The sequence below is a fragment of the Coregonus lavaretus genome (genome assembly GCF_964263955.1).
Source record: "Coregonus lavaretus genome assembly, chromosome: 8".
Taxonomy (NCBI): Eukaryota; Metazoa; Chordata; class Actinopteri; order Salmoniformes; family Salmonidae; genus Coregonus; species Coregonus lavaretus.
This window is the reverse complement of record NC_139995.1, coordinates 8,168,575-8,188,589: the sequence shown is the minus strand read 5'-3', so window position 1 is coordinate 8,188,589 and position 20,015 is coordinate 8,168,575. Positions and strand designations below refer to the sequence as shown.

Sequence of the window (20,015 nt, the reverse complement as noted above, 5' to 3'; positions counted from 1 at the left end):
GCTGGGATGGTTGTATCCCCCATATACAGTATAACATTCTATTAGTTACAATAATGCTGTATAAATTGAAAAATTCTAAGATTAGAATCTGGCGTCGTTTTGTGTATCAGTTCATAAACAATGTGCCATTGAATTGGTACATCGAAAATCTCCTCTCAACTATTTTGCAACCTGTATGGCACACCTGTCAATTCTTTGGTCCTTAAATTTTACATTTTTACAATTTAATCATTTAGCAGAAGCTCTTATCCAGAGCGACTTACAGTCATTGAGTGCATACATTTTTGTTTATCACAATTTTCTTTAGCCAATTTTGGTCTTTAATGCAGGGCCCTTTCCACTTGCCTCCTCCATTTTTGTGGTAATGCTGCAATCAGTGGGTTGTAATTTTGGATAGAGCAGACATTTCCATATATTTTTGTTAACTGCATGTGTAACATAACTCCACCAGTACTATTTATGATATAATTTACAAAGAGTATAGCGTTATATATATATATTTAACAAAAATAATGTTTTTTTGTTGTATATTTGAGTTTAAACATAATATTTGTTGTAATATTTGTTCTGTCTTTTCTGGTGGATGAAACTGAAATTGCAACCAGCTTTCTATGGCTTGTTTTTAAAATAGCTATTTTTTGAGTTATTTCATTTTTAGATAACCTAAAATGAGAGGTTGTAATCTGAATGAAGGGAAAGAGGATATTTTTTAACACAGGGTGAGCCATTCTTACTAATCTGCTGAAGAACCAGTTCGGATTTACTATAAGTATAACCTTTGTATGACTGAAGCCTTTAGTGAGAGGTTCAATGCTTTAATATTTAATCATTTCTGCCCTCCAAATTCAAATTCATTATATAAATAGGCCCATTTAATTTTGTCTGGCTTGCCCTTCCAAATAAAGTGGAATATTTTTTGCTCATATAAACAAAAAAACAAGTTGTTAGGTGTAGGCAGGCCCATAAGTAAATAGGTAAACTGGGATACGACAAAATAATTAATCAGGTAGATTTTTCCACAAATAGATAGGGGTTGTCTTTTCCATAGTAGCAAGATTTTATCTAATTTGGCTAACGTTCTATTGAAATGTATTGTAGTGAGATCATTTCTTTTTTTTCGGGATATGAATACAGAGTATGTCCACTTCACTGTTGGACTATTTTATTGGTAAACTACACGATCATGTGAAAGTTGTAGTGATCCAACATGTAATATGGTGCATTTATCAAAATTCAGTTTTAATCCAGAGAAGTTAGAATATTATCTAGATCCTTTATGAGGCTCTGCAGGGATCCAAATTGCGGATTTGAAGGAAAATATGAATCGTCAGCGTACAATGACACCTTTGTTTTTAAGCTCTGGATTTCTAGACCATTGATATTATTGTTGGATCTGATTTTAATAGCTAACGTTTCGATGGCCATAATAAATAGATATTCCGATACTGGACAACCTTGTTTTACTCCTGTTGACAAGAAGTAGCCATTGTTTACTATTTTACACCTGGGGTTACTATACATAACTTTAACCAATTGTATAAGAGATTCTCCAAAATTAAAATAGTCCTGGCATTTATATATACAGTTGAAGTCAGAGGTTTACATACACTTAGGTTGGAGTCATTAAAACTCGTTTTTCAACCACTCCACAAATTTCTTGTTAACAAACTATAGTTTTGACAAGTCGGTTAGGACATCTACTTTGTGCATGACACAAGTAATTTTTCAAACAATTGTTTACAGACAGATCATTTCACTTATAATTCACTGTATCACAATTCCAGTGGGTCAGAAGTTTACATACACTAAGTTGACTGTGCCTTTAAACAGCTTGGAAAATTCCAGAAAATTATGTCATGGCTTTAGAAGCTTCTGATAGGCTAATTGACATAATTTGAGTCAATTGGAGGTGTACCTGTGGCCTACCTTCAAACTCAGTGCCTCTTTGCTTGAGATCATGGGAAAATCAAAAGAAATCAGACAAGACCTCAGAAAAATAATTGTAGACCTCCACAAGTCTGGTTCATCCTTGGGAGCAATTTCCATACGCCTGAAGGTACCACGTTCATCTGTACAAACTATAGTACGCAAGTATAAACACCAAGTGCAAATCAATCCCAGAACAACAGCAAAGGACCTTGTGAAGATGCTGGAGGAAACAGGTACAAAAGTATCTATATCCACAGTGAAACGAGTCCTATATCGACATAACCTGAAAGGCCACTCAGCAAGGAAGAAGCCACTGCTCCAAAACCGCTATAGGTAAGCCAGACTACGGTTTGCACCTGCACATGGGGACAAAGATCGTACTTTTTGGTGAAATGTCCTCTGGTCTGATGAAACAAAAATAGAACTGTTTGGCCATAATGACCATCGTTATGTTTGGAGGAAAAAAGGAGACGCTTGCAAGCCGAAGAACACCATCCCAACCGTGAAGCACGGGGGTGGCAGCATCATGCTGTCGGGGTGCTTTGCTGCAGGAGGGACTGGTGCACTTTACAAAATAGATGGCATCATGAGGAAGGAAAATTATGTGGATATGTTGAAGCAACATCTCAAGACATCAGTCAGGAAGTTAAAGCTTGGTCGCAAATGGGTCTTCCAAATGGATAATGACCCCAAGCATACTTCCAAAGCTTAAGGACAACAAAGTCAAGGTATTGGAGTGGCCATCACAAAGCCCTGACCTCAATCCTATAGAAAATGTGTGGGCAGAACTGAAAAAGCGTGTGCGAGCATGGAAGCCTACAAACCTGACTAAGTTACATCAGCTCTGTCAGAAGGAATGGGCCAAAATTCACCCAATTTATTGTGGGAAGCTTGTGGAAGGCTACCCAAAACGTTTGACCCAAGTTAAACAATTTAAAGGCAATGCTACCAAATACTAATTGAGTGTATGTAAACTTCTGACCCACTGGGAATGTTATGAAAGAAATAAAAGCTGAAATAAATCATTCCCTCTACTATTATTCTAATATTTCACATTTTTTAAATAAAGTGGTGATCCTAACTGACCTAAGACAGGAAATTCTTATAGGATTAAATGTCAGGAATTGTGAAAAACTGAGTTTAAATGTATTTGGCTAAGGTGTATGTAAACTTCCGACTTCAACTGTAAATTCTAGTCATACTTTATTAAAGGCCTTTTCAAAGTCAGCCGCACACCAGCCTTCGCTTTGGCTCCCCCTCCTGTCCAGCTCAGGCATTTGGCGTCACCGGCCTTTAGCTGCTGCCGAACCTACTGCTGGCAAACGCCCTTCACTCATCAACCCCAGACTTGTCTCGTCATCATTACACACACCTGGTTCCAATCCTCACTCTATCACTGTATATATACTCCCTCTGCCATTTTTTCTTTGTCGGTCATTGTAAATGTTACTTGTTTTCCTGAGAGGAATCTCTCCTACTATTTCCTGAGTACTTTATATTTTGTACTTTGGGTTCGTCCTGTGCCTTTTTGTTTATGAAGATATATTTTGAGCACAACAGCGTTTGGGTTTCGTCTCGCTTTGATCTATGGTGCATAAATAAATTCAGTAGTTCCAAACCTGCCACTGCCTCCTGCCTACTCCTCTCTACACCAGTGACAGAATGACTGACCCAAGAAAATGGAAGCAGCAGGACATCCCGACCTCTACACTGTAGGAGCGAAGCTCCGCCACCACGACTCGTGCCTGGAGCGCCTTGGGACTGCCATGGACGAGGTGCTCCGGCCCGTACGCCAACTGCAGGCTACACCACCACCTTCCCAGCTCCCCGCGGTTGTTCCAGCCACCCCACCACCATCTACATCACCCGGTCCGATCAGCAACGTCCACCTGCCCCTCCTGGAGAGGTTTTTGACGGCACCCCAGCTCACTGTAGGGGTTTTAGTCCTGCAGTGTGAACTCCACCTTGCCCGTCATGCCGGGACGGCCTCCGAGAGGGACAAGGTGGCCTTGGTGATCTCGGTGCTGACAGGCTCTGGAGTGGGCGCACAACGTCTGGGAGAGGGACGGTCCAGAAGTGCAGTCCTATGAGCGCTTCACCCAACTCTTCCGTGCCGTCTTCGACCACTCAACAGAGGGCCGCAAGGGAGGTGAGCATCTCCCCCGTCTATGCCAGGGGTCCAGGACAGCATTGGAGTACACTCTGGTTTTCCGGACGGTGGCTGCGTCCACTGGCTGGAACGAGCGGGCCCTGTTATTGGTTTTCTGCAGCTGGCTACAGGCGGACGTCCAGACCGAGCTGGCCTGTCGCAATGAGGACCTCACGCTGGACCAGCTCATTGCCATGGCCATCTGCCTGGATAATCTCCTGCGTGCCCGTTGTTGCCCATCTTGGGGGTTCGGGTCTCTCCCAGGAACCTCCAGTGAGACTGAGCCCATGGAGGTGGGCACGCCGCACCTTCCCTCTGCGGAACATCAACGCCGCCGTTAACAGGGTCTCTGTTCCTACTGTGGGGAGTCGGATCATCCCTGGAACACCTGTCCCAGAAGGAGAACCAGGCGGGGAAGCGACAGGCCGAGGAGCGCTCCTGCACCTTCCCAGGTAGGCGTGGACGTGCCTTGCTCCTCTTTGTCCACCCAGCCCGTCCTCCTTCCTGTCACCTTCCCTGACTATCCTGGTCTCCCACTGAATCCTGCCCTAGTGGACTACACCGGTCAGTGGCCTTATCATTACGCATTCCTCTAGTCCCTTTACAACCCCCTGTCCCAGTCCATGCCCAGACAACCGTCCCCTAGGAACAGGACTGGTGCGCCAGACCACGATTCCCATTTCCCTCACAGTTAATCACAACCACCATGAACGCATTACTTTCTTCATGTTAGACTCTCCTGCACAACCCATAGTTTTAGGTTTCCCCTGGCTACAGTTGCATAACCCCAGTATATCGTGGACAGAGAGGAGGTTGTTGGGTTGGTCACAGGAGTGTCAGGGGAGGTGTCTCTCTGTGTCAATCTGTGCCATCTCTGTGGAAAGTCCGGACCAGGCCACCCACATCCCTATCCCGGAGGAATACCGGGACCTACAGGTGCCCTTTTCGAAGACTCGTGCCACATGCCTGCCCCCTCATCGCCCATGGGACTGCACTATTGACCTACTGCCTGGTTCTACCCTCCCACGGGGGCACATCTACCCTCTCTCGCATGCAGAGACCAAAGCCATGGAGGCCTACGTCCAGGAGGCGCTGGCCCAAGGATTCATACGTCCATACACCTCTCCGGCCTCCTCCAGCTTATTTTTTGTGAAGAAGAAGGACGGAGGTCTCCGCCCCTGTATCGATTACCGGACACTGAATAAGGCTACTGTTCAATGTAGTTATCCCCTGCCTCTCATACCCACTGTGATCGAACAGATGCACGGTGCTAAGTACTTTACTAAATTGGATTTACACAGTGCCTACAACCTGGTGCGCATCAGAGAGGGGGATGAATGGAAGACCGCCTTCAGCACCAGCACGGGGCACTACGAATACAGGGTAATGCCCTACGGCCTGACAAATGCACCCTCGGTGTCCCAATCCTTCATTAACGAGGTGTTTAGAGACATGTTGGGTCACTGTGTAGTGGTGTACATAGACGACATCTTGGTGTACTCCACTACACGCAAGCAACATGTCTCTCATGTCAGGTCCGTTTTGGAGAGGCTGATAGGGCATCACCTGTACGCCAAGGCGGAGAAGTGTTTTTTCTTTCAGCAGGCGGTTTCCTTCCTGGGCTATCGGATATCCACCGTGGGAGTAGAGATGGAAGAGCAGAGGTCAGTGCATTACGGTCGTGGCCTGTTCCATCCAACATCAAGGCGGTGCAGCGCTTCCTTGCTTTTGCCAAGTATTTCAGGCACTTCATTAGGGGCTTCAGCACAGTGGTGTCCCCTCTCACCTCCCTCCTGAAGGGAGGTCCTCGACAGCTGCGCTGGACTGGGGAGGCCAACGAAGCTTTCCGTGCACTCAAGGAACGTTTTACTAACGCACCTGTTCTGGCTCACCCTGACCCGTCTTTGCCCTTCATTTTGGAGATGGACAACTCCGAGGTTGGAGTAAGGGCTGTTCTCTCCTAACGCACTGGATCGCCGCCTAATCTCCATCCATGCGCCTTCTACTCACGGAAGCTGTCTCCTGCGGAGCGGAATTACGACGTGGGGATTGTGAGTTGTTGGCCATGACGCGGGTTCAGCCTCTTCGCTGCTTGAATGTACTCCAACTTCCGGTGGTCCGTCCAGACAAGGTCCTCAGTTCCCCTCCCGTGTCTGGAAGGCCTTCATGGAACGACTGGGGGTCACGGTCAGCCTCACCTCCGGGTACCATCCCCAATCTAATGGGCTGGTGGAAAGGGCTCCAGAGTCTGCAACACCACTAAGCAAGGGGCACCACCAAACAAGCGGCACCATGAAGACCAAGCAGCTCTCCAAATAGGTCAGGGACAAAGTTGTGGAGAATTACAGATCAGGATTGGGTTATAAAAAAATATCTGAAACTTTGAACATCCCACAGAGCACCATTAAATCCATTATTAAAAAATTGAAATAATATGGCACCACAACAAACCTGCCAAGAGAGGGCCGCCCACCAAAACTCACAGACCAGGCAAGGAGGGCATTAATCAGTAGGCAACAAAGAGACCAAAGATAACCCTGAAGGAGCTGCAAAGCTCCACAGCAGAGATTGGAGTATCTGTCCATAGGACCAGATTAGCCGTACACTCCACAGAGCTGGGCTTTACGGAAGAGTGGCCAGAAAAAAGCCATTGCTTAAAGAAAAAAATAACAAACACGTTTGGTGTTCGCCAAAAGGCATGTGGGAGACTCCCAAAACATATGGAAGAAGGTACTCTGGTCAGATGAGACTAAAATGTAGATTTTTGGCCATCAAGGAAAACGTTATGTCTGGTGCAAACCCAACACCTCTCATCACCCGAGAACACTGGAGCAGTTTTGCCTTGAAGAACGGGCAAAAATCCCAGTGGCTAGATGTGCCAAGCTTATAGAGACATACCCCAAGAGACTTGCAGCTGTAATTGCTGCAAAAGGTGGCTCTACAAAGTAACTCTGACTGTAGGAGTGGGATGGTTGTTTTTGATTTATTTTTGTATTTTGTATTATCTCGGGCCCGTCCCGTCTCGCAATGTAATATATTTTTTGTTACAATACCCCGTACAGTAGGTGGCGGTAATACACCAATAGGTGTAGTCTGCCATGAAACTTTAAAGAATAAAAATATTTTGCATCTTCAAAGTGGTAGGCATGTTGTGTAAATGAAATGATACAACCCCCCCCCAAAATCCATTTTAATTCCAGGTTGTAAGGCAACAAAATAGGAAATATGCCAAGGGGGGTGAATACTTTCGCAAGCCACTGTATTTCAGTCCAAGTCAAGCACTGGCCTAAATATGCATACACCATCAGATAGAATTCATAGCAAGCAGTAGGGCGAGGATGGGAAAATTAAAGGGATATATATTGACAATAATAATGATATTAATAATACATTTTAATTGGCAGATGCCTTTCAGGACACTCGAGGACATCTTACATAAAATCTAGTGCTGTACATAAAATGAATGTCATTTAGGCCTATGTAATGCATTTTAATTATGCTTGATTATTTACTGGGGGAAAAAAAGTGTAGAAAACAACAACTGCTTATCAATTTCAAAATAATGGGCGGGTTCACTTCACACCGATACCATGTGCAGTAAACAATAGATATCGCTGTGTAGGCTAGGCTCACCGTTAGCTAGCTAGCTAAGACTCACTAACCAATTTGGCTCACAAAAACAAGTAAAATGGCCAAACAAAACAAAACATTTTCAAGAGACCGTGTATAGAAGAGGATGTTGGAGCATTTGCCATGAAGTTGGAGCATTCGCCTTGAAGGGCCTCCAGTCCCCTCTCTATATAAATCACTGATTGCATTTATCTAATCGAGGGCCTTAAAGACAGTTTCAGTACATTCAGAAACAATGATCAACACTACAACGCTGTTAGAAATCATGAGACACAAGTTTTTCACTTCATCTCTACATTATTTATAATAAGAGGTAGGCCTACATGGAGAAAATTGGAGCTCTCATTATAAATGAAAATAGGCAAATGCATGAAACAATATTTATTTCCAGTCAATGTAAATAGCCTATCAATTTTATGAATTTAATTTAATTGGAAATAGGACTTTGCCCTGTGCTTCTCCGCCCATGCACTATAGTTAGGCCCTGTAGGCTATTGATCATTTAATTGATGTCACACAATACATTGTAGGCGCACTTGATCTCCCACGCCCAGCAGATAATTGCACTCGGCTTGCATTTTGCCTAATAAAAGTATCTAGACTAGGAAAAGATTGGTGACCACTGTTCTAGTCTATATAGGCTATTGCTGCCTATTTTGATTATTACTGTTATATCAGGGCGGCAGGTAGCTTAGTGGTTAAGAGCGTTGTGCCAGTAACGAAAGGTTGCTGGTTCTAATCCCCGAGCCGACTAGGTGAAAAATCTGTCGATGTGCCCTTGAGCAAGGCACTTAACCCTAATTGCTCCTGTAAGTCGCTCTGGATAAGAGCGTCTGCTAAAGGGCATTATGTTTTAGTCTCATAGTCTATCATTATAGGCCTATGGTTTATTATGTGTTGGTCTATGTGAGTCGCATGTTGAATGCAAGAGTCATGAATTTACGTAGACTATTTGGTCTGTAATGCTAAATCACATGTTAGATGGGTTGTTGTGTGCGATCAATTACAGTAGGTTATAGGGTAGGCTATGCTTTTATGATAGTTGAATGATGATTTGAGTGCCCATTTTGGCCCACCTACATTTTTGCTGGCCCTGCCATGAATGGATTTCTGCCTACGCCACTGCTTCTGTTGTTTACCCCTGGCTGAACATGGTGGGCAACATCAGGAAATAGCTCCACCCTAGCAAGGTGGTGGAAAATTGTGTTTTATTAAGACTGTACGCATATTTTCCCAGTTTTTTCCACCGATGAGCCGTTAAATCGAGTTAAGGAGGAAACTGACGCCTTTGCAGCCTGAATGGAGGATGTTTTATGTACGAGCTGGTCCATGGGGGGCACGAGTGTATTGCCAGCTGAGTATATTAAAGGCCCAGTGCAGTAAAAAAGTGTGATTTTCCTGTGTTTTATATATTTTTCCACACTATGTGGTTGGAATGATACTGTGAAATTGTGAAATTATGATAATGCCCTTTTGGTGTAAGAGCTGTTTGAAAAGACCGCCTGAAATTTCAGCCTGTTTTGGTGGGAGGGAGTTTTGGTCTTCCATAGTGACATCACCATGCGGTAAATTAGTTTTAGACCAATAAGAAAAATAGTTCTAAACCTCTCTGCCAATAACAGCTCATTTTCAGTTTTCCTCTCCACACTCTAATCAGTCCCAGACAGTCCTAGCAAAATTCTTGCTTGAGAAGTTGCTCTTTGCTAAGAAACTATTTTTGTTTATTTCTGACCATTTTATACGAAAAAGAAATCACTGTTACCCAGAAATAATTGTATATTGAGATAAAAACGGCTGCATTTGACCTTTAAAGTCAGATGTAAGATGACAAACTAGGGAAAGAATGCGGAAGCCCACTCCATCCATTCTATTGTTTTTTGATGAAGAGTCTCTCCCTTCACACATTGTATTTGGGTTATATGAGATTCCCTGTGAGAGCCTTCGTGTCCAAACCCATGCAGTGTGATAAATGTAAATGTTTTGGTAATGTGTCAAGTGTATGTAGACGGGAGGGGTATTATATTCCAGCTGAGCCTAAATGCTGCAATTGCGGTAGTGAACATTCACCCGAATTTCTGAAGTGTCCTGTTAGTGTGAAGGAGACGGAGGTGGCAAGAATAAGGGGTGTCCAGAATGTCTGCTATCCAGAGGCATTGAGAAGAGTGGAAGAAAGGCTTGAAGTTGAAGAAGTAATGGTAGTAGGAGTAGAGACACAAGATGATGTTCCTTGTCAACAGAGGGATCCTGACATGTTGCATGTTAAGAAGGAGGACCTTGTAGTGTTTATTACTTTGGTTATCAACTGCACAGCGCAAACGGAGAGGAAATCTGAGAAAATAGGCATCATTGTGAGTGCGGCTGAGCATTTTTTGGGACTCAGAAACTTTTCTGCAGAGGCATTACAAGGAATCCTGTCGATGAATGCTCCGTCCTCACAGGCCCCTGAGCCGGTGTAGGGATGTGATTTGAATGTGACTGTAGGAGTGGGATGGTTGTTTGATTTATTTTTGTAATTTGTATTATCTCAGGCCCGTCCCGTTTCGCAATGGAATATATTTTTTGTTACAATACCCCGTACAGTAGGTGGCGGCAACACACCAATAGGTGCAGTCTGCCATGAAACTTTAAAGAAGAAGAAGAAGAAGAACAAACTAGATAAAAGGAATAATAGAGCCATCTTGGTTGTTGTTTTGTGATATGTAAATTATGTAAAATGTAGGCTATAGATACCGGTAGCCTACTTGCCTTCATTGTATCTTGAAAATTATGGAAACTTGAAAATGTAAGGTTTTCAACCCATAGGAGTCACTTGTCAAACGTCCTCAGTATTTGCATAAATCAAGAGCCTTGGGGTGCTTCAAGACATGTCATTACAGGTTGAAAGGGGGCGTATACCCGAGGAGCTTGTGAGCCGGTGGTGACAGTTTAGTAACTTTCTTGGAGATTTCCAAGAGGGGGCTGTGAGATTGTTCTTATTCAAATAGGCACTTCATTTCTACAGTTCCAGAGTGAAAGAACAGGATCACATATTTGCGGTGGGCAGATAAAAACGGAACAAATAGCCTACTAACTTTATGCCAACCAACTTCAAGAGCTGTAGGTAGGCTACAACGGGCCACAGCCCCACTTTGCTGGGAACACTACGCCGTCTACGACATCACAGAGACAACAATCTGGGACGGCTTGAGCTCCACAGTCTAGCAGACAGTCTTCATGGGCTAGAGGGTATGGCTGCGCGAGCGAGACTATTTTATCTAGTCACAATTGTATTCCTGTTTTCGAACTTCTACTCCGCATCACAGGCACCAGGCACCAAGAAAGGAAACTCGGAAAAATGCAACTATAAGGTAAAAAAAATGTATCTCCGAGATTTCTGAAAAAGCTACAGATAAACGTCGTGTCGCGTCAAATCAAGTTTCAAGTCTCCTAGCTTGCAGAGTTATTCTCATGTTCAGTTTGACATTTAGTTAAAACCTAGTTGTGGAAATTATAGCTATTATTTATCTCAACATTTTGGGCTGAAGTGTTTAAACAAATGAAGTGAACACTTCAAGAAGTCAGAAGCTTTTTGGTTGAAAGATATGTATATTCTACTTTACCTTTTTCACGTCTACAGTGATCTTTTAAATTAATAATCACAATAAACCCATGAAGGATTCACATACAACCATGTTACCTACAAAAACATGGAGAAAAAAAAATACGAATCTAGCCAGTAGTGGACAGTTTGTAGCCCAACTACAATTGGAAATGGCTATTAGTTGTAAAAGGTGAAACAGTTGCAGGTGAGAAGTGGTGCATATCAGATCCATTGTCTCCAAAAATGTGTTCACCTTAGTACAGTCCCATTTCACTGCCAATTGTCAATATAATGTTGTGACAGTAGACATGGCATCCAGGGGTGTCATGCACCTATTATTTTAGAGGGGGCATGAAGTATGTGAGGATAGACATTTTGCCATGTCTAATGTGTATTCATGTGATATTTGATTGAGCCAAACATTACGACAATCTATGAGTTAAAAACCTACAGTAGCTAAAAACGTTAGCTGACATGGGCTAGTTGATCTGGACATTTCTGACAAGTTATAAATGGCTCTCCAAGGTGGTCCTGTGTGTCTCAGTTGGCAGAGCATGGCGCTTGCATGAAAAAAAAAAAGTATGACAACTGATATAAGCATACCTCTTTTACCTGTTCAATTGTAATTTTAATGAATTATGCACATTGATTCTTTAAGAACTTTTATGCCTTAGGAGTTTAGTACAACTGCCACACTGGTATATAGTATCATAACCCAAGAATTAAAGCAATTTTAGTATTTTCTAAAGTCTACCAACCTTGTCAGCAGGCATGCCAGCTAAGATAGTTAGGCAAGCTACTCTAACTTGATAGCCTGAAATGGATTGGTAGCTAGTTATGAGATTGGGGACCTATCTAGCTGGCTAGCTAAAGCCAACTTAATGAAATTGCTAGGTGGCTAGTATTACAGAGAAACAATAAAACATTTGAATCAAACGCTGTGTGTCAATCGACATTCTCTCTCCTCCACTGACGCTACTGTCTGCATGCACTAGAGCATCTAGCATCCTGCTTAGCATATCTTTGCTTGTAGTGCAACTTGTAAGGCACCACTTACTAGGGAGAATGGGTCCTGTCAGTGTGTCCACTCTGCAAAATACAGCTGACTGATCTTTTTTTAAATAATTATAAAATGTGTCCTTAAATTAAGCGTAGTAATTAATTAAACATCTGAAAAATGAATGAATAAAAATACTATATATATACACATACACACACACAGTGCATTCGGAAAGTATTCAGACCCCTTGACTTTTTCCACATTTTGTTACGTTACAGCCTTATTCTAAAAGTGATGAGGAAAAACAATAATTTAATCAATCTACACACAATAACCCATAATGACAAAGTGAAAACAGGTTTTTATAAATTTTGGCCCATTTTTATTAAAAATAAAAAACAGAAATACCTTATTTACATAAGTATTCAGACCCTTTGCTATGAGACTCGAAATTGAGCTCAGGTGCATCCTGTTTCCATTGATCATCCTTGAGATGTTTCTACAACTTGATTGGATTCCACCTGTGGTAAATTCAATTGATTCGACATGATTTGGAAAGGCACACACCTGTCTATATAAGATCGCACAGTTGACAGTGCATGTCAGAGCAAAAACCAAGCCATCAGGTCGAAGGAATTGTCCGTAAAGCTCAGAGACAGGATTGTGTCGAGGCAGGGTACCAAAAAATGTCTGCAGCATTGAAGGTCCCCAAGAACACAGTTGCCTCCATCATTCTTAAATGGAAGAAGTTTGGAACCACCAAGACTCTTCCTAGAGCTGGCTGCCTGGCCAAACTGAGCAATCGGGGGAGAAGGGCCTTGGTCAGGGAGGTCACTCTGACAGAGCTCAAGAGTTCCTCTGTGGAGATGGGAGAACCTTCCAGAAGGACAACCATCTCTGCAGCACTCCACCAATCAAGATAGTCTTTCTGGTAGAGTGGCCAGATGGAAGCCATTCCTCAGTAAAAGGCACATGACAGCCCGCTCAGAGTTTGCCAAAAGGCGCCTAACGACTCTCAGACCATGAGAAACAAGATTATCTGGTCTGATGAAACCAAGATTGAACTCTTTGGCCTGAATGCCAAACGTCACGTCTGGAGGAAACCTGGCACCATCCCTACGGTGAAGCTTGGTGGTGGCAGCAGCATGCTGTGGGGATGTTTTTCAGCGGCAGGAACTGGGAGACTAGTCAGGATCGAGGGAAAGATGAACGGAGCAAAGTACAGAGAGATCCTTGATGAAAACCTGCTCCAGAGCGCTCAGGACCTCAGACTGGGGCGACGGTTCACCTTCCAACAGCACAACAACCCTAAGCACACAGCCAAGACAGCGCAGGAGTGGCTTCGGGACAAGTCTCTGAATGTCCTTGAGTGGCCCAGCCAGAGCCCAGACTGGAACCCGATCAAACATCGCTGGAAACCTGAAAATAGCTGTGCAACGACACTCCCCATCCTACCTGACAGAGCTTGAGAGGATCTGCAGAGAAGAATGGGAGAAAATACCCCCCCCCCCAAAGTCAATACTTTGTAGAAACACATTTTGCAGCAATTACAGCTGCAAGTCTCTTGGGGTATGTCTCTATAAGCTTGGCACATCTAGCCACTGGGATTTTTGCCCATTCTTCAAGGCAAAACTGCTCCAGCTCCTTCAAGTTGGATGGGTTCCACTGGTGTACAGGAATCTTTAAGTCATACCACAGATTCTCAATTGGATTGAGGTCTGGGCTTTGACTAGGCCATTCCAAGACATTTCAATGTTTCCCCTTAAACCACTCGAGTGTTGCTTTAGCAGTATGCTTAGGGTCATTGTCCTGCTGGAAGGTAAACCTCCGTCCCAGTCTCAAATCTCTGGAAGACTGAAACAGGTTTCCCTCAAATTTCCCTGTATTTAGCGCCATCCATCATTCCTTCAATTCTGACCAGTTTCCCAGTCCCTGCCGATGGAAAAACATCCCCACAGCATGAGGCTGCCCCCACCATGCTTCATGTGTTGGGTTTGCGCCAGACATAGCGTTTTCCTTGATGGCCAAAAAGCTAAATTTTAGTCTCATCTGACCAGAGTACCTTCTTCCATATGTTAGGGGAGTCTCCCACATGCCTTTTGGCGAACACCAAACGTGTTTGCTTATTTTTTTCTGGGCACTCTTCCGTAAAGCCCAGCTCTGTGGAGTGTCCGGCTTAAAGTGGTCCTATGGACAGATACTCCAATCTCCGCTGTGGAGCTTTCAGCTCCTTCAGGGTTATCTTTGGTCTCTTTGTTGCCTCTCTGATTAATGCCCTCCTTGCCTGGTCCGTGATTTTGGTGGGCGACCCTCTCTTGGCAGGTTTGTTACCATATTCTTTCCATTTTTTAAATAATCGATTTAATGGTGCTCCGTGGGATGTTCAAAGTTTCTGATATTTTTGTAGCCCCGTGTAGCTCAGTTGGTAGAGCATGGCGCTTGCAACGCCAGGGTTGTGGGTTCGATGCCCACGGGGGGCCAGTATGAAAATGTATGCACTCACTAACTGTAAGTCGCTCTGGATAAGAGCGTCTGCTAAAGGACTAAAATGTAAAAAACCCAATCCTGATCTGTACTTCTCCACAACTTTGTCCCTGACCTGTTTGGAGAGCTCCTTGGTCTTCATGGTGCCGCTTGCTTGGTTGTGCCCCTTGCTTAGTGGTGTTGCAGACTCTGGGGCCTTTCAGAACAGGTGTGTATATATACTGAGATCATGTGACAGATCATGTGACACTTAGATTGCACACAGGTGGACTTTATTTAACTAATTATGTGACTTCTGAAGGTAATTGGTTGCACCAGATCTTCTTTAGGGGCTTCATAGCAAAGGGGGTGAATACATATGCACACACCACTTTTCCATTATTTATCTTTTAGAATTTTTTGAAACAAGTTATTTTTTTCATTTCACTTCACCAATTTGGACTATTTTGTGTATGTCCATTACATGAAATCCAAATAAAAATCAATTTAAATTACAGGTTGTAATGCAACAAAATAGGATAAACGCCAAGGGGGATGAATACTTTTGCAAGGCACTGTATCACTCATGATATCAAACTCATGCTTCATTTGTGTGAGGGTAAAATGTATTTTAGATCATGTTAAAAAATGCTTGTTAGAACCGTCTCACTGATGGCACAAACCGTCATTCGTTTCCAAACTTTGCATCTGCACTGTTCAAGTAAATGTGTTTTTGTTCCATTTTCTGTGGAAATTGATAAAAGTAGTCCTTGTGCATAGTTGTATGGTTTGTTTAACTTGGCAATCATTGGTTTTTGTTTGGCATACATTTTAAAGTGACAAATGTGAGTCTCAGCATCACTCTGTTTCTGTGGAATTGCCCAAATAGACACTTCACTTCGTTCATATTCCATATTTCTGTGTAAAGAGAGTAAAAAAGAGAAGTGACTCAAGCAAGCCAGGTTTCGTTATTGGACGAATATTACCAGTGGTGTAATCTTTTTAACCAAATCCCAGTTCCCTACATCTGGTAAAGTTATGATTACAGTGTGTGGAGTTCAAGCCACTGTAATGTCAGCCAAACTATGAAACATATTAGTTTGCAAGTGATCGACAGTTGAAGAATTGTAACTTTTTCATAACGGATATATCTGGGAATTGCATCCTAGGTTTCAGAGGAAGTCTGGAGGAAAAATGCAATCAACACATTATATAACAGGTCTCGTGGACAAATTCTGAGACCAGGGTTGCATCTCAAATGGCACCCTATTCCCTATATAGGACACTACCTTTGACCCAGAGAAAGTAGTGCACTATAAAGCGAATAAGGTTCCATTTGGGACGCAGAGCAGGTGAAATCACCCCTTTTGGTTTCCTTCGATGCTTACAACCACATGAAAGTCCCGCCATACCACCTGGGACAATGAGCTAGTTGTTTGAAGAGGGTCCCTGCCTTACCTCTATGGGCCGGTTAAAACATTTAAAAACCCAACAGAGAACTCAACACATACTGTACTTTAACGTTTCTCTGAACTAAATGAAATAAGGGAAATTCATTAGTCTATTTTGAAGAGTAAATGGGCCACAGATGATAGATAATGTGTATTTTGTTGGCATAAAATAAATATTGTTCTGTAATTTGGAAGACTGCTGCCCAGTTGTTTCAATGGTCTGCGGTACTTCCCATTATGTCGACAGACATGCGATCAGAGGCGACAATAACATTGATAGCAGCAGTACCACTAATCAATCACAATACAATTCTGTTTTAGGTTCCTTGTTGTGAATAGACCCCAAAAGACAGAACCATAAATCAAGATGTCAATTTGTGCCTGATGAATGACAAAATACTCAATTGTGAATTCCTGTGTAACCCTACATGAGTGTGTTTTGCACCAACTGTCAATGTCCCAATGATTCCCAGTCATGCCTTGATTTACAGTGTCAAAGGGATAAAAAAAAAGACTGTTTTACAATGTCCCCAGACATACACAAACAGTGGCCTGGCCAAGTCTTTTGTTGTGGTGGCCTTGGGATCTCTTACCAGCCCTGGCTTGACTGCACATGTGGGACACATGTTTCCTCCATTTTGTATTTTTTAATCACAAACTCAAAAGAAAGAACCCCTCTTGTTCTCTCTTTTCTTATGTCTGTAACATCTGGCTGCAGATGAATGATATCGGGGAGGGAGGTGCATTTATTTCATAGCATTGATGGTGTGTTGAGAGAGTTTGAAAGAAGAGAGTGTGCGTGTTCATGCTGCGAGTTTGTTCTGTGTGTGCGTGTTCACCGTGCTCGCACCTGTGTGTGTATGGGGGTAACGAGGTTTAGAGTCATTCCTCTCCACCTCCTTGAGGGAGCATTGAAAACCACCCAACCAGCTCGTATCCTTGGAAGCAGTTTTGTGTCTGTTCTGTGGGAAAGTTCCTGGTTGGCTAGCTCTGAATCGGGACAGAGCCATTGCCCCGGAGCTTTTCTCAATGAGGTGGCCTGGGCCTTTCAGAAGCACGGCTGCCTGCCTTTGACTGGCATGGAGGGAGGGAATCCTGCTGTTAGGGAAGAATGGCTGCTTGGCCCTGGTAAACGTGAGGTATGTTAAAAGTGAATTAAAAGTTCAGTGTGTCTGTTCACCTTACCAGCGTGCACTGCAGTGTTGATGGGCTGGTCAGAAGCTAGCTTTATGAATGAACTCGCACAAGAAATGAATAAATAATTAAAATGGTCAGAGTTAGAAATAAGTTGGTTTTTGTGTGGAATTGTTCATCTAATTAGATTTTGGACAAACGTGCGCAGCCGCACACACACACACACACACACACACTTTCAATTACTGGCCGTGTCCGAATACCCATACTAGCGTACCAAATAGTATGAGAAAAATGAAAGTTTTTTTTATAGTATGTGAAATTTGGAAAATAGTACTCCGACAGCGTCATCTAATGCGCGATTGCGTTGACTCCCGCCATTCGTTCATTTGCCATTTCTTCATTTTGGTACAGCGCGTAAATGTATCTGATTATCAGCTGTTGTCAAACACGCAAGTCGGAAAAGACAAGTGAATTCTACTAGATCAAACGCCGAAATTAGCATGCAGTTTAAGTATGTAGTACGCTAGTATGGGTATTCGGACACAACCACTGTGTCTGAGTCTGACAGACTGAAGTCATTACCAACAATTATCCGATCTTTCCTCTTTACCTCATCAGTGATCTGCTACCCCGGGCACTTCCTACATCCTGCCAAAGGCTCAGAGCCCAGAATGAGATTACACAGTGGTCTCTTCAAAGGCTCCAGAGTCAGACCTCTATAAAGTTACGATACAAGGTACTCCCCTGTGTTTCAATCTGACCCGACTGACCAGTCATTTTATTATGACTACTATGACACAAAGGCTCAGGCCCCAGAGTGATATTACACAGTGGTCCCTTCAAATACTAAAGAAACACAAGGTACTCTCCGGTGCTCAGTGTCACTGACTGCCACCACACAACGTGGGCTACTTAGAGGTTAAGGTGCTCAGTATAGTAGTTTGTTACTGCACTTTATGTTGTGTTGAGTTGGTGGCTCAATATCCACTATTTTAGTGATTGTTTTTCTTTCATTGAGTTAAACAAGTAAATATAATTTATGCATTTATTGAAGTGGGGAAGAGACAGAAATGTGTGTATGCACATTTGTTTCTATGTCACCCTGTCTTAGTCATATGGAGTCAAAGGAGAGGAGCTGGCCGATTTCTCAGTCCTTATCCAGACCTGGATTCTGGATCCAGGATAGAGGCCCCGGTTAGTACAGAGCATTCTTACAGTATGAACCACAACACTCCAAATCCCACAAGCACTGTCCCTCACCATGCAGATATTTACTTTCTGTGTGTGTGTTTGGTAATGTCATCGGGCAGATTAGCTCTCTCTCAGCTAAACCTGGCTGGCCAGGACTAGAACAGACAGGAAGTCCTTCAGCTCTTTAGTCCCTGGATCACTGGATCAGGATTTGGATCATCACTCTGTGGTGTCCTGCTTTAGCAAAACACACGTTATTGAGGATTTCTTACTATCTTTCTGACCCACATTGTTTGCTATTTAAACTCAGCAAAAAAAGAAATGTCCTCTCACTGTCAACTGCGTTTATTTTCAGCAAACTTAACATGTGTAAATATTTGTATGAGCATAACAAGATTCAACAACTGAGACATAAACTGAACAAGTTCCACAGACTGAATAATGTGTCCCTGAACAAAGGGGGGGTCAAAATCTAAAGTAACAGTCAGTATCTGGTGTTGCCACCAGCTGCATTAAGTACTGCAGTGCATCTCCTCCTCATGGACTGCACCTGATTTGCCAGTTCTGGCTGTGAGATGTTACCCCACTCTTCCACCAAGGCACCTGCAAGTTCCCAGACATTTCTGGGGGGAATGGCCCTAGCCCTCACCCTCCGATCCAACAGGTCCCAGACGTGCTCAATGGGATTGAAATCCGGGCTCTTCGCTGGCCATGGCAGAACACTGACATTCCTGTCTTGCAGAAAATTACGCACAGAACGAGCAGTATGGCTGGTGGCATTGTCATGCTGGAGGGTCATGTCAGGATGAGCCTGCAGGAAGGGTACCACATGAGGGAGGAGGATGTCTTCCCTGTAACGCACAGCATTGAGATTGCCTGCAATGACAACAAGCTCAGTCCAATGATGCTGTGACACACCACCCCAGACCATAACAGACCCTCCACCTCCAAATCGATCCCGCTCCAAAGTACAGGCCTCGGTGTAACGCTCATTCCTTCGACGATAAATGCGAATCCGACTATCACCCCTGGTGAGACAAAACCGCGACTCGTCAGTGAAGAGCACTTTTTGCCAGTCCTGTCTGGTCCAGCGACGGTAGGTTTGTGCCCATAGGCGACGTTGTTGCCGGTGATGTCTGGTGAGGACCTGCCTTACAAAAGGCCTACAAGCCCTCAGTCCAGCCTCTCTCAGCCTATTGTGGACAGTCTGAGCACTGATGGAGGGATTGTGCGTTCCTGGTGTAACTCGGGCAGTTGTTGTTGCCATCCTGTACCTGTCCGGCAGGTGTGATGTTCGGATGTACCAATCCTGTGCAGGTGTTGTTAAACATGGCCTGCCACTGCGAGGATGATCAGCTGTCCATCCTGTCTCCCTGTAGCGCTGTCTTAGGCATCTCACAGTACGGACATTGCAATTTATTGCCCTGGCCACATCTGCAGTCCTCATGCCTCCTTGCAGCATGCCTAAGGCACATTCACACAGAT

General features: G+C 43.7%; 1 protein-coding gene across 2 annotated transcripts in view; it reads left to right on the top strand.

Annotated features, from left to right (window-relative positions):
• The first annotated feature begins 10,632 nt into the window (after positions 1–10,632).
• The window catches only part of LOC311133719 (interleukin-17 receptor D-like), a 66,795-nt gene continuing 57,412 nt past the window's right edge, over positions 10,633–20,015 (top strand). For both annotated transcript variants that reach the window (XM_084167259.1, XM_084167258.1), the window contains exon 1: positions 10,633–11,055. In XM_084167259.1, the coding sequence (XP_084023385.1) occupies positions 10,936–11,055 (120 nt within the window). In that variant the 5' untranslated portion in view covers positions 10,633–10,935. The remainder of the gene's footprint in view (positions 11,056–20,015) is intronic.